We start from the raw sequence: 22,988 nt of genomic DNA, 5'->3' as shown, positions 1-22,988 counted from the left end.
GGTACTGGGACATAAATAGTGCCTCCTAGGCCTGGAAAGCATATCTGAATTACAGTATGTATGCCGTGTGCCACCCCTCCAACTCGTCCATCTATTCAACAACGTATATATACAGATATAACGGTATGTATATGGATAGATGGCTCTGTCCCATCGATCTTGTCGTCCTTCCATGGGTGAGATCGATGTAATTTAATACTAAATTACACTGAAAAAGAGTCACACAAACACCCTTTCTCGAGATCCTGCTCTGAACTCCCCGCACAACACACCCCGAGAAGACTCCTTTTCTCTCTTTCAGATTATGTAACAATTCTATGCCATTATATATATATATATAGAGAACAACTATATGTAAGAATGAGAAGTGCACTGCAGTTTGGTTTTGGATGTTAGCTAGATCAGAAACACAACACAACACAACAACACTGACACGGATGACTGGGAGAACTGCACAGGTTACACGTATCACTAACGAGACTAAGATCCAAGTGTCGCTATCACTGGATGGTGGACACATCGAAAGAATCACACCGTCGTTACTATCGGATAAAGAACTAGCAAAGGACGCAGATGCAGCTACACAGAACACGTCGTTCCAAATCATCGATGTTCACACAGGTGTAGGGTTTCTTGACCACATGATTCACGCTTTGGCAAAACATGCAGGCTGGTCCTTGATCCTGGAATGTATTGGAGATTTGCACATCGATGACCACCACACCACTGAGGATTGTGGGCTTGCCTTGGGGGAAGCCTTTAAAGAGTCGTTGGGTGCTGTGCGTGGTATCCGTAGATTCGGAAACGGGTTTGCACCATTGGATGAAGCTTTGTCTAGAGCCGTGATAGACATCTCTAACAGACCTTACGCCGTGATCGAGTTAGGATTGAAAAGAGAAAAGATAGGCGACCTTTCATGTGAAATGATTCCACATTTCTTGGAAAGTTTTGCAGATGCCGCTAGAGTGACTATGCATGTCGATTGTTTACGAGGATTCAACGACCATCACAGAAGCGAAAGTGCTTTCAAGGCTTTGGCCGTCGCTATCAAGGAAGCAATCTCATCCAACGGTACTAACGACGTCCCATCAACCAAAGGTGTATTGATGTAGGATACAGATATCGATATGTAGATATGTAGTTATAATGATATTGGACCGCATCGTATTTAATGATAATAACGGTATTTCCGTGCAACACGATAACCATCGCTACTAATTTTTTTTTTCATTCTTTTTTTTCTCTTCGTCGACCGTTTCAATGGGAGATGGAAGTTCTGCCCTTTTGGTGGTAAAAGTATTTCACTTCTTTAATTATAAGAAAGAAAGAAGAATCTTACTAAAGTATATATTGACAGGATTATATTCTTTTTATTTTAAGAGAACCACAAGCTCATTTTAGATATTTATCTATATCTTTAGTAGAATCAATACAGCAAGTTATATATATACATATACATATACATCCATATTATGGCTGATTTATCTGAACAAGTACAAAACTTATCCATCAATGACAAAAATGACAAAGATGGTTATGTCCCTCCTCATTTAAGAAACTCTGGTGGTAACAGACCTCAAAGATCTAACAACAACTACCGTGGTAACAACGACAGACGTGGCGGTGGTAACAGTTTCTTCGGTAACAACGAAAGACATGAAGGTGGAAACAGTTTCTTCGGAAATAACAACAGACGTGGTGGTTTCGGTGGAAATAACAACGGTGGTTCAAGAAACTCCAACTTTGGTAGATGGGTCGATGACAAGCACGTCCCAGGTAAGAAGAATGAAAGAGTTGAAGCCGAACTATTTGGTGTCCCAGAAGATCCAGGTTTCCAATCCTCTGGTATTAACTTCGACCATTATGATGATATCCCAGTTGAAGCTTCTGGTGAAAACGTTCCAGAACCAATCACTGAGTTTACATCTCCACCTTTGGACGAACTTTTGTTTGAAAATGTCCAATTGGCTCGTTTCACTAAACCAACTCCAGTTCAAAAATACTCTATTCCAATTATTGCAGCTGGCAGAGATTTAATGGCTTGTGCACAAACTGGTTCTGGTAAGACTGGTGGTTTCCTTTTCCCAGTTTTGTCCGAATCCTTTAAGAACGGTCCATCCTCAGTGGCTAACAACGGGGGTTACTCTTACCAAAGAAAGGCTTATCCAACTGCTGTCATCATGGCTCCAACAAGAGAATTGGCTACCCAAATCTTCGACGAAGCTAAGAAGTTCTGTTACAGATCCTGGGTTAGACCTTGTGTCGTCTACGGTGGTTCTCCAATTGGTAACCAAATGAGACAAATGGATCAAGGTTGTGATCTTTTGGTCGCTACTCCAGGTCGTCTAAACGATTTATTGGAACGTGGTAAGATCTCTCTATCTAACGTTAAGTACTTGGTTCTAGATGAAGCTGATAGAATGTTGGATATGGGTTTCGAACCTCAAATTAGACATATCGTCGAAGATTGTGACATGACTCCAGTTGGTGAAAGACAAACTCTGATGTTCTCTGCTACTTTCCCAGATGATATCCAACATTTGGCTCGTGATTTCTTATCCGACTACATTTTCTTGTCTGTCGGTAGAGTCGGTTCCACTTCTGAAAATATTACTCAAAAGATCATGTACGTTGATGACATGGATAAGAAATCCGCTCTATTGGATATCTTATCTGCTCAAAATGACGGTTTAACTCTTATTTTCGTCGAAACTAAGAGAGAAGCTGATAACTTGACTGATTTCTTAATCATGCAAAACTTCAGTGCTACTGCTATTCATGGTGACCGTACCCAACAAGAAAGAGAACGTGCTTTGGCTGCTTTCAGATCTGGTAGAGCCAGTTTATTAGTTGCTACCGCTGTCGCTGCAAGAGGTTTGGATATTCCAAACGTTACTCAAGTTGTTAACTACGATTTACCAACCGATATTGATGATTACGTTCACAGAATCGGTAGAACTGGTCGTGCTGGTAACACTGGTACTGCTATTGCCTTCTTTAACAGAAACAATAGTAACGTCGCTAAGGGTCTATTTGAAATTTTAACTGAAGCTAACCAAGAAGTTCCTCAATTTTTGTCCGATGCCGTCAGAGATTCTGGTAGAAGCAGATCCAACAGAGGTTTCGGATCTCGTAACAGTAGTACTAGAGATTACCGTAAACAAGGCGGTGGTAGTAGTTTCGGTGGTAACAAGGGCAGAGATAGCTCTTGGGGCGGTTCCAGAGGTGGCTCCAGTTGGGGTAACTCTGGCAACTCTGGCAACTCTGGCTGGGGTAACGCTGGTGGAAACGCTGGTGGCAATGCTGGTGGCAACGCTGGTAGATCCAACAATGGTGGCTGGGGTAGCAGTGGTTCTTCATCAAACAATAACCAATCATGGTGGTAATTCTCCTTCTTTTGTTACACGTTTATGCGTTGAAGAAATATTTTATTTTTATTACATTTTACTTTTAAAAAATATTTCATATTCTCCTTGTAGGCATTCGTTGCTGTATCTTTGGGAATAATTTTTAATGAAACATTTTTTATTTTCTTACTTTTCTTTCACACTTTATTCTGTTGCTTTTTTTACCTTCCTATTTTGTCGTTGTTTAGTAAAGCATACCAGTATCCAGTGCACTATTCATTACTTGTGGAACTTTTTCTATTTTCTTTTTCCTGTATATCCACTCTTTTTTTATTATTTTAGGTTAATAAAACCATTATAGAATTTTCTAGGATTATTATGAATAACAATACACATTAATCAAAATTTATTCTGATAAACATCGCTAAAAAAACAAAAACGAATAAGACTAAAACTAAAACTAAATAAATTTATTTTGATTAAGGTCACGCATTTTTATTTCTCTTACATTAACGAAGCTTAATACCAATGAAGAAAAAAATAGAGCATCCATAAAAACATTTGCTCAACGATTTTTTCTTATTTCCTATAATATTCAAAACAAGTCTAGCATACTTAATTTTTATTAGCCTTAAAATTCATATTTTCCATTATATTTAGGGTTAAAAAGGTTGAAGAGACTTTCTAACTTAAAAGTTTCTTTAATTATGGTGCATTTATATTTATTGTATACTAAACTATTATTACTATTTTTGTTATATTTAAAAAATAATTATATTATTATTATCTGGTAAGTTTGGGTATAACTTACAATTTTATGTCAATTATTTATACGCATATATATTTAGTTTCATATGATTAAGGCAAGTACTAATGATATTTTGGATTAGGAGTAGTGTAGCATGATTGATTTAGAGACAATCATGCTGAGTGGAAGTAACGATCGTAATCCTAGGAGTCTAATAGTAACTAGTTCAATGCTCTGTTCTATATATTATTTTTCCAGCAAAAAATGCCATCATTAAATCATTAAGATTGTTATTAATATGTAATTTGCAGAGTGTTCTATTATAAAAAATATATGAATATGTATATACAGGAATTTTAATTATAATACTCACCATTTATAGTACCAGTAAATATTATGATGCTCTTCTGATTTCGTACTCAATAAATCAATGGGGTCGACATCTTTATATCTACGTGCCGACAAGTCATTGCTTGTTCTTTCCATATATATGTCTTTCATCTTGGCCAAAGTATTTGTTTCATCTGGATCCATTGGATAACAGGAACTGATGATAGGTCTGTCTGTAGGGAAAACGGGTAATGAACCCTTTGTATCAATATATCTCTTGTAATTTTCTGTTATCAATTTTTCCAATGGTTCTCTTATACATATTTCAATCCCCTTTGGTAACCACACCTCATATAACCCTCGATATTGATATGAGCCAGTGGACCTCAATAAAATGTAACCCATATCCTTCATGACTATTTCAACACTGCCCTGAAATGGTGGCAATATATATCTAACCAAATCCTTTTTATTACATGCAATATTTTTTATGCCACAATAATTCTTTAAAGGATGCTTTGAATCTGGCAACGTGCATTCATGAAAAACTTCCAAAGCTTTATCAATGTTTTTAAATTCACTAGATTTACCAGGAATATATTTGACAATCTGGTTGATAGTTCCCTTTGGGGGTACTAAATAAAAAATACCACCAACTGTATAACAAGCACCATTTTCTGTTCCTTTGAAACTTGTATAATGCTTCATTTTTATCTTTTTGTTATCAAATAGTTCGGTTTTTCTTATTTGCTGTAACCAACTCTTAGATATGGTATTTTCTAAATATATATTATTAATATCTTCTGAGTACCCCGGCAAATCATATATTTCTTTCCCATTAATGTCAAAGGCTTGTAAATTTCGAGTCATATTTGGAACATGATATACACCAGCACTGTTGTTCTTCATATGATGTTGGATATTCTCCACCGTATAGTCATTATTCGTCACAATATTTCCCTTCTTGTCGAATATTATCTTTTTTCCAACATATTTCATAATCAATGCGTTAATTAATGAAGATTTCCCAGCATTAGCGTTACCCATAAGGTATGTCTTAGATTTTAACATAGAGTACAAAGTTTCAATATTCCACTTTTTCAAGGACGATATGATCACACCTTTATTAGAGATAATATTTAAATGATATTTCAGAAAATCTTTTAAAAATAATGAGGCATTTTTCTGTAGTATAGATTTTGTTGGTATAACTTGATCTGCTTTAGTTAAAACTAACTCGACATTATGTTTCTTATCTTGAAGTAATCGACTATTTAAGCCTAAAGGAAATTCAGGAAACGATACTAGATGAAGAATATTACTTTGATCCGGAATATTAGACATAATTTCATTAAACGTGTATTTTTCGAAATCTTCAATATTGTATTTATTTTGATGTAAAGCATCATTACACCTTTTACAAATCGGCGGAGACTCTACTTTTTTAACTCTATCTCGTTCACTACCATCGTTTAGTTTCTGAATATTCTGACTAAATAGCAAATATTTTATCCTGTCAACCGATGGTTTCTGTATTTCTTCAGCTTCCGATTTCTTGGTAAAGTAACCTTTCTTGTGTGAATCTTTATTTTGTAGCTCCACACCACATGAATTACAATTGATGAACCGTTTCCAAATGGATCCCGATATCAGGGATATCTTCCTAGTTGAACATCTCATCAACATCACCTTAATACCTCGTCACGTTCGTGTACCTTGAATGTAAAAGTTGTTCAATATGCTAGACCAACCTAACCTTTTAAGGTAAAACGTTTCTCGAGCACCAGTTTAGCGCCTTAAATTTTAGTCACTGTCGACGAACTGAAAATTTTTACATTTTTCTTACTTTCAGAGCAGAGAAATTCGAAGACTGAAATTTTTTATATTTTTTTTTGAGATGAGATGAGATGAGCTTCTTTTTGGACAGTAATAAAAAGATACATTACAGGACGTTTTAATACAGTTTGTTTATAAGAAGTACATAAATTTATACCAACAAACCTATCACTCTTCTGTTTACCATTGTATCGAGAGATTTAAGATCGTGACCAATTCAAAGAAAAGAATAAGTTAGGCAAAATGGGTAAAACATCAAAGGCTACTAAGAAGTTTCAGAGTAAACATTTGAATCATACTTTGGAACACAGAAAGAAAGAAAAGCTTCAAAAACAAAAGATTAAAGGTCGTCGTGGTAACAAGACTGAAGAAGAAAAGATCAAGGGTGCTTTAACGAGAGATGAACAAAAATTGAAGCAATCTGCTAAGGAAGAAGTCTTCAAAGATATGTCTGTTGAAGAATATTTCGACAAAGGAATCGAACTTCCAAAGGAAAACAAAAAATCAAAGGCTGCAAGAAAAGCTAAGTCTGCAGGGGAAGATGATGGTTCATCTTCTGAAGAGGAAGATATGGCTACCTCTATGGCTACATTGTCTAAGAATGATCCAGAATTCTTCAAGTATTTACAAAATAATGATAAAGGTTTATTAGACTTCGGTGCTTCTAATCCATTGGATGGAATTAGTGATGATGAGAATGACAAGGAAGTCGAGAAGACTACAGGTGATCAACCTCTCCAAAAGATCGAACTAACACTCACCCTAGTTAGACAATGGAAGAAAACCCTTCGTGAAAAACCAACTCTAAAGTTATTAAGAAATGTTTCTGTGGCTTTCAAAGGTGCCGTTAACATGAATAATGACGAACATTTAGAGGAATACAAATATACTATCTCAGAGGAAAAAGCATTCCAAGAGCTAATGTTTGTTGCGCTAAAGGACTTACCAACTGCTGTTCAAAAGATGGTTCCATACAAGATCATAAAGGATTCCAGAACTCTGCCATCTAACAAAAATGTTTCCAAAATTTCTTCTATTATTAAGGCCCACTGTGCTTCTCTATTGGTATTATTAAATGATATCACTAACACCGAAACTGCTGCAATGGTTCTACATTCTGTTAACCAGTTCTTACCATACATTATTTCCTACAGAAGAATCCTGAAAGAAATCATTAAAAGTGTTGTCGAAATATGGGCAACTAGCAGAGAAGTTGAAACCCAAATTGCATCGTTTGCATTCTTACATAATGCCTCCAAGGAATTCAAGAAGGCCATGCTTGAAACTGTTTTAAAGTCTACATATTCGACTTTTGTTAAAAACAGTCGTAAAACAAATATTCGTACTATGCCATTGATTAACTTTCAAAAAAATTCTGCTGCAGAATTATTTGCTATTGATGAATTATTGAGTTATCAAGTCGGATTTGAATTTATCAGACAATTGGCTATTCATCTAAGAAATACCATGAATGCAACCACTAAGAAAACTAGCAAAGCTAACCCTGCTGAAGCATACAAGATTGTTTACAACTGGCAATTCTGCCACTCCTTAGATTTCTGGTCTCGTGTTCTGTCTTTCTCTTGTAATCCAGAAAAAGAGCAAGGTCATATTTCACCATTAAGAGAAATGATTTTCCCATTGGTCCAAGTAACTATCGGTGTTACCAGATTGATTCCAACCGCTCAATTTTTCCCATTAAGATTCTATTTGGTTAAATCCTTAATTAGATTATCCCAAAATACTGGTGTATACATTCCAATTTTTCCAATTCTATCTGAGATTCTTTCATCAACTGCCTTCACAAAAGTCCCAAAAAAGAAAGAAAATTTGGAAGCTTTTGACTTTGACCACAACATCAAATGTACTCAAGCCTATTTGGGAACAAGAGTTTACCAAGAAGGTTTAGCTAGTCAATTTGTAGATCTACTTGGTGAATTTTTTACTCTCTACTGTAAAAGTGTGTCATTCCCAGAATTAGTAACACCACCAATTATTGTTCTCCGTCGTTATATCAAGAATTCTAAGAATATTAAATTTAACAAACAATTATCAAATATCGTCGACAAGCTACAACAAAATTCTAAATTTATTGAAGAAAAGAGATCTGAAATTGATTTCAGTCCAAAAAATAGAAGTGAGGCAAACAGATTCCTAAATGACATTCCTTGGGGAAAAACTCCATTGGGTGCTTATGTTGTTGTTCAACGTGAAGTCAGAGACGAAAAGGCCAAGATTCTAAGAGAATCTGTAGAAGAAGATGATAGAGAGAAGGAGAGAGCTAAAAAGACGGAGGAAGAGGAATCAGAGGAAGAGGAAGATGTCGAAATGTCTGATTAAATGTCCATATAGGAGCAACATATACTGAGCATTTCTTGTTTTTGTAAATTATTTCATAGCAATTTTATAGTTTAAAATAAATTAAACATTTACTATATCATACTATATTCGAAGGAAAATAATAGATTTTTCTGAATAAATAGAAAAATATATATGTAATACTAAATTATGGTTTCGACCTTTTATTGGTCATGCATATGGAATAAACTGATAATAAATATAAAGTAAAAGATACATCCTATTCTTGGAACATGTCATCTAATTTTAATCTTGGTGCGATATTCATAGATAGTAACTCTTGGAATAGTAGTTTAGCAGCATAAGGAATACTCATCTTAATGACATTTTCGGCACTCTTACAAGTCGTGCACCAGCCACTGTAACCCATCAAACCGCATGAATTACAGACATCAACTTCAAATGCATCTGAACTGATCATCAGTCTTTCTAGTAATAATTGAGAAGCACCATACGCAATAACACAATCTCTTTCCATTTCACCTAATCTCAAACCACCATCTCTTGATCTACCTTCGGTAGGTTGACGAGTCAAGACAGCTCTAGGGCCCCTTGCTCTAGCATGCATTTTGTCAAGAACCATATGCTTCAACTTCTGATAATAAATAGGACCAAAGAAAATATAAGCCTGTAGACATTCACCAGTAATACCAGAATACAACATATCCTTCCCAGAGTAGTTGAAACCTTGGTCTACAAGAATTTTAGACATATCCTCCAGTTTAGAACCACCAAAACAAGTACCATATTCTAGGGACCCATTCAAAACACCTGCCTTACCTGAAATTAACTCTATCATTTTTCCAACAGTCATACGAGATGGAAAACCGTGAGGATTCATGATAATATCTGGAGAAATACCATCATCATTAAATGGTAAATCTTCTTGTTTAACGATGATACCACAAACACCCTTCTGACCATGTCTGGAAGAAAACTTATCTCCGAGTTCTGGTCTTCTGTTTTGCCTCAATAGAACCTTGATTAATGCCTGGTCATTATCTGACACAGACATCATAACTTGATCAATATGCGAAGCTTCTGGAGCTCTGTATATAACTGGTGTCTCTTTGAATTGCGAACTTGCGTCACCAGAAAATGGTTCGGTGGAGTTTAATGGGATAGATTTATTCACATATATCTGGCCACTCTCGACTTTCATACCAACTTCACCTAAACCATCAGGTCCTAACGATTTATGTTGCCATATTGGTTCACCTTTTTCGTCTACACGCATACCACCAATGATATCTTGTGTATGATTTGGATATCTTTTTAAAATAGTTGTAGTCTTTCTACGGGTTTCACATCTACCGAACCCTCTATCAATAGAAGCCTTATTTAAAACTAAGGCATCTTCGATATCATAACCGGAATATGACATGACAGCAACCGTCGCGTTTTGGCCTGCAGGAAGTTTATCATAGTCAATAAGTTCAATAGTTTTGGTTTTAACCATCGGTTGTTGAGGATAAATCATCAAATATAACAGAGTATCAATTCTCTTGAATTGGTTGTATGCAATCGCTCCAATAGCTTGTTTACCCATCGCACATTGGTATGTGTTACGTGGGGATTGGTTATGGTGGGGATAAGGAATCAAACCAGCGACTGCACCTAGAACAGTGAATGGTTCGATCTCTAAATGTGTAGATGCAGGTGTTATATCTTTCTCATATAGTGCAATAAAAGAATCATTTTCCTCATTAACATCTAAATATTCAACCAAACCAAGTTTCAAAAAGTCATCGAATACAAGTTCACCATTCATCAATGGAGCTAAATGTTCTGCAGTAACACGAGATTTACCTTCACTAACGATTATCAATGGTCTACAAATTCTACCACCATCAGTAGCGATCTGGACAGCTTTCTGATGTGTGTTCGTGTGAATCGAAATAAATTCTGAGATCTTCCCACTTCTTCTCAGGTTTCTAAATTGTGTAACAAATTTATTAGCATATCTTGTTACACCAATCAGGGTACCGTTGAGGTAGACACCATAGTTCATATGAAGGGATGAACTGTCAATCATAGTAATATCTTCAACACCAATAACATAGCATAATTTCTTGATTGGTTCCTCGTCATAGTCAGTAGTGATATGTGTCATTAACGCTAAATTTTTTACAAGACCACATGCTTCACCTTCTGGGGTATCTGCTGTACATAACATACCAAATTGAGAAGGTTGTAAAGCTCTTGGACCCGACACCTTTCTAGATTTTTCGAATTGAGATGAAATTCTTGTCATCATACCCAACGCAGAAATGTATGATAATCTTGATAAAACATGAGTGACACCAGCTCTTTCCATTTTAAATCTCTTTAAAGACCAGTTACCCGTAGAGATGGCTCTATTTAGCCCACTTGTTATATTATTTGAATGGACATTAATGGACAATAATGCATCATACTCCATTGCTCTATTCGGTTTTTTCAATACCTTGTCAATACTAGCTTTGAAATCACTGTTAAATTTCTTAAACAAATCTTCAAATAATAGAGAGATCAGTTGGCCCGCAAGTTCTAAACGTTTATTACCTACATAATCTCTGTCATCAACCATTTTTGGATTATGGATTGCCATAACGACTCTACGTGTCATCATAGCCATATATAAGGCCTTTTCTCTAAAATCTAGAGCTTCGACGGTTAAATGAGCTACAACAGTAGTAGCGATAGCCTCGATACCTTCTTGTAGAGTGGACAACTTTTGTCTTCTCATCGTTTTAACCTTTGCACCGATATATTCTAGCGCTTGTTGTTGTGTATAGATGTTAAGTTTGGAAGCTTCTTCTAAATTAACGGCAAAAATATCCTGATAACTACTATCATTACCACAAACCAATTGCATAACTTCCAACTCGGAGATAATACCGCAAGCTTTCAAAACAACAACAATTGGAATTTCTTCAGCAATAGAATTATGTTTCAAGTAGATTTTCCCATTCTTAGTAACGACATATGTCTTGGATTTTCTTTCATGAGTAGACGAGGTAACAGAGGCTTGAACAATGTCTTTCTTTGAATCAGCTTCCACAATAATACGATTCTTTGATAATTGCTCTTGAACTAGAATAACCTTCTCAGTACCATTTACAATAAAATAACCACCTGGATCCAATGGGCATTCATTTAATTTGGCCATAGTCTTTTCATCTGCATCGTAAAGAATACATTTGTTGGATCTCAACATAATAGGCATTCTACCTATCTCAACATCCTTATGCATAATAATATTTCTACCTCTAGTATATTCAATATCGACATAAATTGGCGCAGAGTAAGTCATATCTCTTAATCTACATTCATGAGGTGGCGTTAAATAATCTCTAGCTGAGGAAGAAGATTTCTTACCAATTCTGATATCAACATATTTCAGATAAAATTCAGGATCAACATCAGATAGGATCAATTGATTGGCCTGAATAATTTTTTTCAGATCATCATCGACAAAATAATTGAAAGAGTCCAAATGTTGTTTAACTAAACCCTTCACCTTTAGAAATGCTGGTAGCAAGTTCCATTTATCTTCGGCCGTATTTATTTCATCAGTTAATTTCTTACCTTTAAAAACTGGCTTCAGTAATGCTTCAAAGTTTTCATCCTTACCATGTGTGTGTTCCACACCTGAAGTAGTTTTTCTCTTCTTGATAGCACTTTTCAACATAACCAAACGGTGTACGGTTTAATTACTTTAGAGGGTTAAATATCTTAGGTATCGCAATCGTTTCACTTAGACCTTCAAAAGTTGTTAAAGAATATTAGTTACTTTTTATGTCTATAGAACAGCGATGAGATTCTGATTCGTATTTATTTTCTCATCTGTATTACATAAGAATATCTCAAAGATCATCCCAAGAAGCGAAACCTGGAAAAAAATTTCAGGTCCATGGATGTATGGGTGTTTCATTTATATGTTATAGAACTTCAAGTACAGGGTATATATTTGTTCATAGAGAATGTCTTGAAAGCACAAATAAAAAGAATATGGAGAGTCTCATTGATTATATGAGTACTAAATTACGTAAAGAAATATATTGTAAATGATATTTTTTAATGTCAGTTCTTTCCCAAATTCCTGTAACTCCTCTTGAACACAAGGATAGAATCGATTTTTTGTAGAGCCAATTCTAATAATTCCTTTCTCTTTTGTAGTTCAATATGTCTGGCAACCTTAGGATCTTCCTTTGCAAACATTTCAATCTGTTCATTATTTAAAGTACCTAACTTTTTGTCTAGTTCAATTGGGAAGTTGTAGAAGAAATCACTTAGTAGTTCTACATTCAAAAATAAAACAGCAGTGGCCGTCAATTTCTCATTGACGGCGTTCAAAAACACCTCTGGACAACGATCTTTCTCACTGGAACTATAGCATTTGTTTTTTAACATTTTTAATCTAAAGTTTAATACTTCTGTTCTTTTTTGTAAAAAGGTGGCTTCACCGCCTCTTTCCAACAAAATTTTTGACATTCCTAAAGTCTCCTTTTGAGAGGAACCATCATTTTCAAGGTATGTCATAACACGATTTAATTTCTTCGCACCAACCGAATTTTTAATGGTATTGAATTGTTCGTTACATTGTGCTAGCTCTTCTTTGATTAGTTTGATTGAATGAGTTCTAGCCATACTCCAATCACGGTCCTCTAAATCAATTTCGTATTTGAATGGCTTGATACAATTTTCGACTTGATCGGCTGTAGAGTAATATTTAGCATTCAGAACATTGATGGCTGTATTATTTACTAAATCTTTTATAAGATCGTGATTTCTCAACTGAGTTTCATCCAAAATATTTTGAAGTTCCTTTAATATGGAGTTAGTAACTAGTACAGTAGATAGTCTACCAATACCAATCTTCGTAAGACCAGAAGATGCCAACTCCAATTTCTTATGCCAATATAACATCTCTCTTTCGTTGTTCAATTGAGAAGATAGCTCTAGAAGATTATTATCTTTCCAGTATCTTTGAGCCAATATATCTAAAACTTTCTGATCAAGATCAGCTTTTAAAATCGACTTTAGTTCATTCCTTGTAAATTTCTCTTGGAATTCTTTGATTGATAATTTTAAGACATCAATGTTGTTCAACAAATATGATTTTGGTGTTAATTGCCTGTCATTAAACTCAACTTTAAATAGATAAGATGTATCGTCAAGTTCTTGTTGAATGATACTGGATGTAGGTTCTAAAGCATTCGACATAGACATTTCTAAGATATTGATTAGTTTTTCACGTAATCTCTTTGTCGATACTTGGCAATTTGAGAAAATTTTCTTATTTTCCTTAAAATATTGTTTTTCAAATTGATGGGAGTGTATCTGTTGTAAACCTAATTGGGAGTTAGAATCTAAATCAGATTCAATGCCTGTAGAATTAGATTTCTTGCCAAATATATTACCGAGCGGGGAAGCACCAGGCCTATGGTTTGAATCATCAAACGGATTCATATAGCTACCTTTGTTGAAATTTCTTGGTGCCTTTGTAATAACACCGACATATCCCATTTTCAATGGGTACTTTTTATTGTTCAATAGAGTACTCGCGACATTTGGGGTTACCAGATCCAACTTCGTAATCACACCTATGGTTCGCAGTCCCGCCGGGTCAGCTGTCTTTGCAGCTCTTAAGGCTGAACTATTTGCCAAATCAACATCTGCAGCAGAAATTGCCAAAATGATATTTGGAGCTTTTAAATATTTCTCACATAATTGTTGAATTTTTGATTTTAATTCTAGAGGCTGATCTGCCGCCTCAATTTGTATGTAACCTGGCAGATCGACTAATGACAAATCAGGGACTCTCGATGATTTGATTGTAAGTTGGATGGGATCTTCTGACACAGCTTCCGTTGATGGCACGGCCATGTTCAATTCCATCAATAATCTCTTGACATCATTAAAGTCTTTGATATTGTACAGTCTTTGAGATGGAAAATCAGCCGTGATTTCTTTGGAGTTTGGAGTATTAACTAAAGTTAATTCAATAGGTCTTCTTGTCACCATATTTGATCCCTTTGGTAAAAATTCTTTTCCAACAATAGACTCAAGAACAGAAGATTTACCTGAAGATTGAGAACCTATCACAACTATAGATGGTAATGTAAGATGAGCTGAAGATGAGTCGACTTTGTTCAAAATAGATCTTATTTCAATCATCTGTTTCGTTAAATTTAGCATTTCATCTTGTGTATTATCTTCCTTCTCTATGTCGTCAGCGTCTTCTTCTTCTTCTTCATCTTCTTCCCCCATTCCTCTGTCGCTATTTTTTTCATCGTCTGCCAAGGCACCTAATACTGCTGCACCAGGTACAGAACCATCCGGATTGCTACCACCACCATTATTGCCATTGTTATTGGATTGTTGCTGTGTTACATTGGTGTCGGGTAGCCATTGGTTTATCTTGTCTTTCATTGAGTTTGATAGATCGTGTAGCTGTCCAAATTTGTCCATTGTATAATTGGTGGTCTGTTCAACTTTATAGGCAATATAACTACCTGTAGCTGCCATTGCACCACCAAGATAAGCTGGTGCTTTAATTATTTTCCCAATCATCTTTGGAAACATAGATATTAATCTTTTAGAACTTAGGATAGTTAATTTGTTCAACTGTCGCGTGGAACTTAAGTGTATGAATTGTATAAATTGGGAGGGGAGTAAAGGCATTATGAACGAATGGTAATGCAATCTATTCCTTACTAGCAAATTTGATCTGGTAGAACTCCTCAGTAATACAGATCTAATAGCAATTTGGGAGGGATGGGTCCCTAGTCTACCAATACTGGATTGGATAGGAAACATATTTTATAAGCAACGGATAAGTTGAAGTATATGTGTACCTTAGGTGGTATCTTTGATAAAGCAACCGATATATCAGAAAACTTTCTTCAACCAGATATCTGCCTTTAAATGTTGAATTAAAGATTATAGAACAAATGTAGGGTGGTTTTTCGTAGACATATGCTTTTCAGGCTTGCTAATGCCAGTCCTATGTAGATATATATTCGTTTTCTTTTTTACTAAGGGAGAGATGATTAATGTGTATGTGTCTGACACTGGTTTCTCTATTTGTTTTGTTTTGTTTCATTGCTCGGTGAACTAAGTAACGCTCGGAAATTAGTGGTTCATTGGCTCAGGTCATCGCGAGAGACGATCTATTGAAGATGGTTGATATGCTTCAAGAAATATACTAAGAGGATTGAACGATTGTATGTACTAGGAAGGTTCATTGAATTGTGATAGTCAATCAAATGATTCTAATGATAACGAGCATGTTCCGAGGAAATGGTTCTGATGTGTAACTTGTACGTTTATACTGAGACGGTTCGTTCATTCGCTACAAATGAATAAATTATCTTCAAAATTCACGATATATTCAAACATTTCTAGGCTTATCATTCCGATAATGTCCGCCATTATTACTACGATATCATTACCTATACCTAACACTTATATTGACCAGCCATAAGTACTGGATACTCTTTTCATTTCCAATTGTATGTTATAATACTCACATAAAGCCTAACAAGTTGACGCTCAATTATTTCAATACTGATAAACCAAGATACAACCCTGCCAAAAATGACACATTTTGGTTAGATTATAAGGTAAGCCGTTGAATAGAACTACAAAGGTTCCTTCTGTTGCCAGTTAGATGTTGTTGTTATCCTTTTTGGTCTTCAAAATCAAAATTGGATTGAATGCACGTTGATGCAACTTTTTACACGGAAATTGTTTCTACAGGGTTTTTAAAGGCGAACCACTCGAATTAAATTTTAAGAATAAAAGAACGACAGTTTTGAGGTTTATTTTATGACATTATTCTGATTTTCTATCTTTGACCGTTTACTGGCTGAGAACAGTATACATTGTTGTCAGTATGCTTTTCTCAATTATCCTAGATATAACTAATTGTTGCAGTTACCTTGGGGAAGTTCAAAATATTCCAGCATTTTATTTTTTCTGATATGAATATTTCAATACTTTGCCTATTTCTTTGCTTTAATCTTAACAAAAATTAACGATAAGACAATTGTTGATTTTATCTTCGTTTCTGTGTTGTGAGTAACATATATAATAACTAAAAACATTCAATATTAGTCAGACCCTCAAGGAAAATTTCGAAACAAAACAGTAAGGCATTATGTATCAATCTTATGAACTTGATACATTTAATGTACAACCGACACAACCTATTATTCCCCAATATCTTAATAGGGAAGATTCAAATGAAGGTTTAAATGTGGTTAATCTAGGTGAAGAATTACAACAAAAGGTTAATATTGCCAGAAATGAAACTAAAAACCTTTATTCCCAAGTTGATAAAGTGAAACACAATCTTCAAGATGCAAACCTTTTTGAAATGGCAAATAGTGTAGAACCTTTAAATAGTGGCACAATAAATTTAAGTCCAACAATAACATTGAAAGGGCATAATAATAAAATTGCAGATTTTAGATGGAGTAGAGATTCTAATTCTATTCTTAGTGCAAGTCAGGATGGGTTTTTATTGCTTTGGGATAGTGCCACCGGTTTGAAGAAGAAAGCCATACCACTAGATTCGCAATGGGTATTATCCTGTGCTATTTCGCCAAATGGTAAACTAGTTGCTAGTGCAGGATTGAATAATAATTGTACCATATATGGGGTTTCTGGTGACACAATGATACAACAGAATGTCCAGACGATTTTTAAAGGTCATACATGTTACATTTCTGATGTTGACTTTATGGATAACTCAAACGTTCTGACCGCTAGTGGGGACATGACTTGTTCGTTATGGAATATTCCAAAGGCTAAAAGAGTACGAGAATTTACTGATCACTTGGGGGATGTATTAGGTTTATCTATATCTCCAAAAAACGGTAATCAAAATATATTCAGTAGTTGTGGCTCTGATGGTTATGCCTATATATGGGATACAAGGATTCCTGGTGCGACACAACATTATTTTGTTAGCGATTGTGATGTTAGTACAATACAATTTTTTAAAGATGGAAATTCTATTGTTACTGGAAGTGACGATGGTACAATTAATATTTTTGATTTAAGATCTGATTGTCCTATTGCATCATATTCCTTACAAGAATCATTAACTACAATAAAGGAACAACCAACATATACTGCAAGTACTATGGAATATGGTAAAAGTACGACATCACCTATATCGACAGCTGTTAGTTCCAGTTTTTTTGACAATCAAGGTGTTACCTCGATTGATTTTAGTTCTTCAGGTAGACTAATGTACGTCACTTATACAGATTTGGGATGTGTAGTTTGGGATATTTTGAAGGCTAATGTTGTTGGTAAATTAGAAGGGCACCGTGACAGAGTAACAAGAGTAAGGTCGAGTTACGACGGGATGGGTGTATGTACTGGTTCATGGGATACTACTTTAAGGATATGGTCGCCAAAATGATATGACAATAATATATACAAGGAATGAAACAAAAAAGAAAAAATTTACGCTTTATATGTATATGTGTATAAAAGGAATGAATAATTTATTTTGTATGTGTTTAAATATTTCGGTTATTATTGGTGTTTTCTGAAGTGGTAGAGAGTCCCTGTTTTTATTTTATGACTTAAAAAAAGCTTATATAGAGATGATATGTAGTACGAATGTTGAATGAATAAAATGCAAATGGGTGATTTAGATAGTTCTCTTTTCATCGATGCTCTTCAAATAATTTGGAATTTGATTTCTTTTGTTTTTTTTATCCTGTAGATATGAATCTAAAGCATTTAGTAATTCTTTTGGAAATTGACCTAAGTATGTATAAAAAGGTTTTGTTCTATCAAATTTATCAATTTCACTTTGTACAGCTTTATCATCAAGAATAATTTGAACAAAATTTGTTATTTCGTCTTCATCTAGACTTAGAATATTCTTAGTTCTATAGATATCAGATGGATAATCGGGATAACTATCATCTATTTCAGGTATGTCATAAAAAGGAATTAAATCATTCCTTAAATCAACGATATAATTTGGTACTTGAACGGAATAATCTACATTATATGCCTCATCTTCAAACACCAAATCATGAATTATTTTAAAACTACCCGCATTATGTGCTAATGTACAAACTATTTTAATATCGAATTCACCCCATCCGGTCTCTTGAATTACAAATGGAGGTTTTCGAATTGAACGTTTATTATCCTTGAAGGAATCATGTAGAACGAACGTGCAAGTCGACAGTATATTTATGTCTGTTTCCTTATTATCCTTATCAAGTAATATAAGCTCTACTTGCCATCGACGCAATGGAAAACTAAATTCATCCTCGTATGATTTAAGGATAATATTTTGCGTTTTGACTCTAAACGTTACTTCGCTATAATCTTGATCCATCAATGACGTTATTTAATCAACCAAGCAACAAAATAAAATAAAATAAAACTACTCGAATTCTCACGTCTTCTCTGGTAAACTTTTATGTATATATGTGCAAATTAGACAGTAGAATAAGTTCAGAAACCCCTAAAAAGTGTTTGTATCTCTCTACCTTAATCATTGTCATCTTGTTCTGTTTCGGTTCGTTTTGATCTTTCAGAGAACACCAAAAATGAGTGAAATCCTCATCGCGTAAAATTCGTTTTCGCTGTGAATTTTTCAACTTTTAGAGTGTCTATTTGGTCCTTTAATGAGACAATTGACAATAAAAAGAGTAATGAGGCCATCTCTACTCTTCCTTCGATGGATGTAAGTCGTTGAAAGGCGGTTCAATGCTATATATATGGGTGGCACCTTGTTAAACTATCTCTAAAAATTACGAATGTTGTATATATATTCAAAGCAAGTAGAGAGGGTGCTTCACGTTACAATACTACCGTCGTTTGGCGTGTGTTTCCCAAAACCAAAAGTAGATGAACTGGTAGACACCCTCACAGACACTGTATATACACACACATACTTAACTCCACTGCCTTCATACCAGCACACTCCCAATTCTGGTGGAGTACGTCTTGCTGTCTCATTAAATAGTTCCTCCATAGGCTTTGGCTCTCTTATATTAGTGTTCAACACACCCACACACCGCACCACTTCTGCTTTTCCTCTCTCTTTCATCCACTGAAAATTTTATTGGAAAATTTTCGATGCGTTTCCGATGCCCATCTCGAATTTTCAGTTTCACCTTTGGAAGAACTTTTGTGATCGTATATTTGAGGTTGGTTCAGGTCTATATGAGTGGGTATGTTGTTTAACCTGTTCATATATATCATCTGAAGATCGTGCGATATATAGATAGACATAGATATAGATATATATACGAACTGAAAAGAATGTCCTCCATTTATAAAGCTCTAGCTGGTAAGACCAGTGACAAGACAGAAAAGAACAATGAGAAACAATTCATGAACAAGCAACGTACATTACTTATCTCCAGTAGGGGTGTCAACTTTAGACATCGTCATTTGATCCAGGATTTAAACAGTCTGTTGCCACACTCCAGAAAGGAACCAAAATTGGATACCAAGAAGGATCTAGGACAATTGAACGAAATTGCAGAATTGTATAACTGTAATAATATTCTATTTTTTGAAGCAAGAAAACATCAAGATTTATACTTATGGTTATCTAAACCTCCTAATGGTCCAACCATCAAGTTCTATGTTCAGAATTTACATACTATGGATGAACTAAATTTCACAGGTAATTGTCTAAAGGGTTCTCGTCCTGTATTATCCTTCGATCATAGATTTGATACTTCTCCACAATACAAATTAATTAAAGAACTTTTAATTCAAAATTTCGGTGTCCCACCTAATGCAAGAAAATCCAAACCATTTGTGGATCATGTTATGTCCTTTAGTATTGTTGATGATAAGATTTGGGTTAGAACTTATGAAATCTCAAATGCTGCTAGAAACAAAACTGAGTACGAAGAAGAAGAACAAGAAGAATTATCACTAGTTGAAATTGGCCCCAGATTCGTTATGACTACAATCCTGATCCTAGAAGGTTCATTTGGTGGTCCAAAGATTTATGAAAACAAACAGTATGTGTCACCAAATGTCGTGAGAGCACAACAGAAACAACAAGCTGCTGAAGAAGCTAAATCTAGATCTGAAGCTGCTGTTGAAAGAAAGATAAGAAGAAGAGAAAACGTTTTGGCTGCTGACCCATTGAGTAATGATGTTGTTTTCAAATAAATAATCTAACGCATTCACAAGACAAGAACAAGATTATAAATAATATTTTTGAGCATTTCTTCGTTTGTTTGTTTTTTGTCTTTCCACAAAACCTGGATTACTTTCATCATCAATAGATATATAAATATATAAGTGTATATATGGATATATTATCTTATAATTGTACATTACATAATAGAGAGAGAGAAAACTCCCTCAAGAGTAATCTATTACATTTGGTTCCATTCATTCAAAAAAAAAGTCTCACATTGTTCTGAAGACGTGATTTTACTCCGGATGGGAACTCCCCTCGACAGCGTGTCTCCTAGTAAAGACAGATATTGTATGGCACACCTGTCATTGTTGACCCTCTTATTTATGATAGAGAGGAAAATGCAGAATAAACATATGTCCCATTCCACGTTTCCACCGATAAGAAACAATTGTGTCAACGCCAATCTAAAGTTTTCTTAGTTTTGATGGAATGCTCTCTCTTTTCTTTTCTTTCGTTTTTTACCTCTATTATAGAAAATGAGATAAGGTAGCGATGAGCATTCAAGGGGGGGACCGTAGAACATTATTTCTAGGTTATATATATGTATATATATATATGGAAATAAAGATCTCATTTATTAACAACTTATATACATTCAGACTTGTTGAATAACGATAAAAATAAATAACTACAATGAAAGTTAATAACTTATTAACTGCTACGATAGCGCTTTCTTCTGTTACACTAGTCGACTCATTTTCTGTCTTTCAAGATGTCCTAGGGTTCCCAAATTTAGATTATACTCAAACTCCTAAGAATATTATTCAATCTATTAGAACAAAATCTAAAGATTATTTGGGTTCTAATGATATTGAAGTCCTTTCTTATGATGAGAATCCAGCTTATTCCATGCGTATGAGAGAAGTTGACCCTTCAAAATTGGGTATTGATACTGTCAAGCAATGGTCAGGTTATTTAGATTACGAAGACTCAAAACATTTCTTCTATTGGTTTTTTGAAAGTAGAAATGACCCAAAAAACGACCCAATTATTCTATGGTTAAATGGTGGTCCTGGTTGTTCATCCTTCACTGGTCTTTTGTTTGAGCTTGGTCCTTCCTCCATTGGACCAGATTTGAAACCTATTCACAATCCTTATTCCTGGAATAACAACGCATCAGTCATATTTCTTGAACAACCTTTAGGTGTCGGTTTCTCATATGGTGACGATAAAGTCACCACTTCGAAATTAGCCGCACAGGATGCATATGTGTTTTTAGAATTATTCTTTAAAAGATTTCCACATTTAAGAAATAATGATTTCCACATTGCTGGTGAATCATATGCTGGTCATTATATTCCACAAATTGCTCATGAGATAGTAGTAGAAAATCCTCAACGATCTTTCAATTTAACATCCGTATTAATTGGTAATGGTATCACCGATTCGTTGATTCAGTCTGATTATTATCAACCAATGGCATGTGGGAAAGGTGGTTATAAGGCAGTTCTATCTAATGAACAATGTGAAAAGATGAGTAAGGATGCCAGGAGATGTCAATTGTTGAATAAGGCCTGTTATTTCAGTCAAAGAAGTATTCCTTGCTTCTTAGCTCTTACGGTATGTAATGAAGCCCTTTTGTCTCCTTATGAAACTACAGGTTTAAACGTGTACGACATTAGAGGTCCGTGTGAAAACCAAGATGGTTTGTGTTATAACGGTTTACAAAACGTTGAAGAATATATGAACCAACGTTATGTTCAGGATGCATTGGGTTCTGATGTTCATAACTATACAGGTTGTAATGACCAAGTATTTGCAGGCTTTATTCTAACGGGTGATGAAGCTAAACCTTTCCAACAATTTATCGCTGAACTTCTGGATAGAGATATTCCAGTATTAATTTATGCCGGTGATAAGGACTATATTTGCAATTGGTTAGGTAACAATGCTTGGACTGATAACCTTGAATGGAAGGATCATGCCTCATATGAGATCGAACCAATGAATGAATGGGTCCTTTCTGATACATTAAGAACTGCAGGTCAAGTGAAGAGTTTTGGTGCATTAACTTTTGCCAGAATTTACGACGCAGGCCATATGGTTCCCTATGATCAACCTGAAGCAAGTCTAGAAATGGTAAACCAATGGATTTCAAATCTACACCTTCGTTCAGACTAATATTTTTTTTACCAAAATCTTATATATTATTAAATAAGAATTATATTTTTGT

At 34.9% G+C, this 22,988-nt stretch overlaps 10 protein-coding genes across 10 annotated transcripts; 6 read left to right on the top strand and 4 right to left on the bottom strand.

Annotated features, from left to right (window-relative positions):
- Positions 1-437: 437 nt before the first annotated feature.
- HIS3 (imidazoleglycerol-phosphate dehydratase HIS3) lies at positions 438-1,112 on the top strand (the record flags this gene model as incomplete). The annotated part of the gene is made up of 1 exon (XM_041549559.1): positions 438-1,112. One exon carries the CDS (start codon positions 438-440, stop codon positions 1,110-1,112), a length of 675 nt encoding a protein of 224 aa, XP_041405493.1.
- Positions 1,113-1,472: 360 nt separating this feature from the next.
- DED1 (DEAD-box ATP-dependent RNA helicase DED1) lies at positions 1,473-3,386 on the top strand (the record flags this gene model as incomplete). Its single annotated transcript, XM_041549558.1, has 1 exon — positions 1,473-3,386. The coding sequence occupies one exon, from the start codon at positions 1,473-1,475 to the stop codon at positions 3,384-3,386; it is 1,914 nt and encodes a 637-aa protein (XP_041405492.1).
- A 1,078-nt stretch (positions 3,387-4,464) lies between these two features.
- Positions 4,465-6,111, bottom strand: GEP3 (Gep3p; the record flags this gene model as incomplete). Its single annotated transcript, XM_041549557.1, has 1 exon — positions 4,465-6,111. One exon carries the CDS (start codon positions 6,109-6,111, stop codon positions 4,465-4,467), a length of 1,647 nt encoding a protein of 548 aa, XP_041405491.1.
- Positions 6,112-6,504: 393 nt separating this feature from the next.
- On the top strand, positions 6,505-8,601 carry NOC2 (mRNA-binding ribosome synthesis protein NOC2; the record flags this gene model as incomplete). The annotated part of the gene is made up of 1 exon (XM_041549556.1): positions 6,505-8,601. The coding sequence occupies one exon, from the start codon at positions 6,505-6,507 to the stop codon at positions 8,599-8,601; it is 2,097 nt and encodes a 698-aa protein (XP_041405490.1).
- Positions 8,602-8,839: 238 nt separating this feature from the next.
- On the bottom strand, positions 8,840-12,292 carry RET1 (DNA-directed RNA polymerase III core subunit RET1; the record flags this gene model as incomplete). Its single annotated transcript, XM_041549555.1, has 1 exon — positions 8,840-12,292. One exon carries the CDS (start codon positions 12,290-12,292, stop codon positions 8,840-8,842), a length of 3,453 nt encoding a protein of 1,150 aa, XP_041405489.1.
- A 392-nt stretch (positions 12,293-12,684) lies between these two features.
- MGM1 (dynamin-related GTPase MGM1) lies at positions 12,685-15,423 on the bottom strand (the record flags this gene model as incomplete). The annotated part of the gene is made up of 1 exon (XM_041549554.1): positions 12,685-15,423. One exon carries the CDS (start codon positions 15,421-15,423, stop codon positions 12,685-12,687), a length of 2,739 nt encoding a protein of 912 aa, XP_041405488.1.
- Positions 15,424-16,765: 1,342 nt separating this feature from the next.
- On the top strand, positions 16,766-18,040 carry STE4 (G protein subunit beta; the record flags this gene model as incomplete). Its single annotated transcript, XM_041549553.1, has 1 exon — positions 16,766-18,040. One exon carries the CDS (start codon positions 16,766-16,768, stop codon positions 18,038-18,040), a length of 1,275 nt encoding a protein of 424 aa, XP_041405487.1.
- Positions 18,041-18,274: 234 nt separating this feature from the next.
- SAS5 (Sas5p) lies at positions 18,275-18,979 on the bottom strand (the record flags this gene model as incomplete). The annotated part of the gene is made up of 1 exon (XM_041549552.1): positions 18,275-18,979. One exon carries the CDS (start codon positions 18,977-18,979, stop codon positions 18,275-18,277), a length of 705 nt encoding a protein of 234 aa, XP_041405486.1.
- Positions 18,980-19,911: 932 nt separating this feature from the next.
- Positions 19,912-20,781, top strand: BRX1 (ribosome biogenesis protein BRX1; the record flags this gene model as incomplete). Its single annotated transcript, XM_041549551.1, has 1 exon — positions 19,912-20,781. One exon carries the CDS (start codon positions 19,912-19,914, stop codon positions 20,779-20,781), a length of 870 nt encoding a protein of 289 aa, XP_041405485.1.
- A 667-nt stretch (positions 20,782-21,448) lies between these two features.
- ATG42 (carboxypeptidase C) lies at positions 21,449-22,936 on the top strand (the record flags this gene model as incomplete). The annotated part of the gene is made up of 1 exon (XM_041549550.1): positions 21,449-22,936. One exon carries the CDS (start codon positions 21,449-21,451, stop codon positions 22,934-22,936), a length of 1,488 nt encoding a protein of 495 aa, XP_041405484.1.
- Between the last annotated feature and the right edge of the window lie 52 nt (positions 22,937-22,988).

The sequence above is a fragment of the Maudiozyma barnettii genome (genome assembly GCF_903064755.1).
Source record: "Maudiozyma barnettii strain CLIB 1767 genome assembly, contig: KABA2_03, whole genome shotgun sequence".
In the NCBI taxonomy this organism is placed as follows: Eukaryota; Fungi; Ascomycota; class Saccharomycetes; order Saccharomycetales; family Saccharomycetaceae; genus Maudiozyma; species Maudiozyma barnettii.
This window is presented reverse-complemented; position numbering and strand designations above follow the sequence as displayed.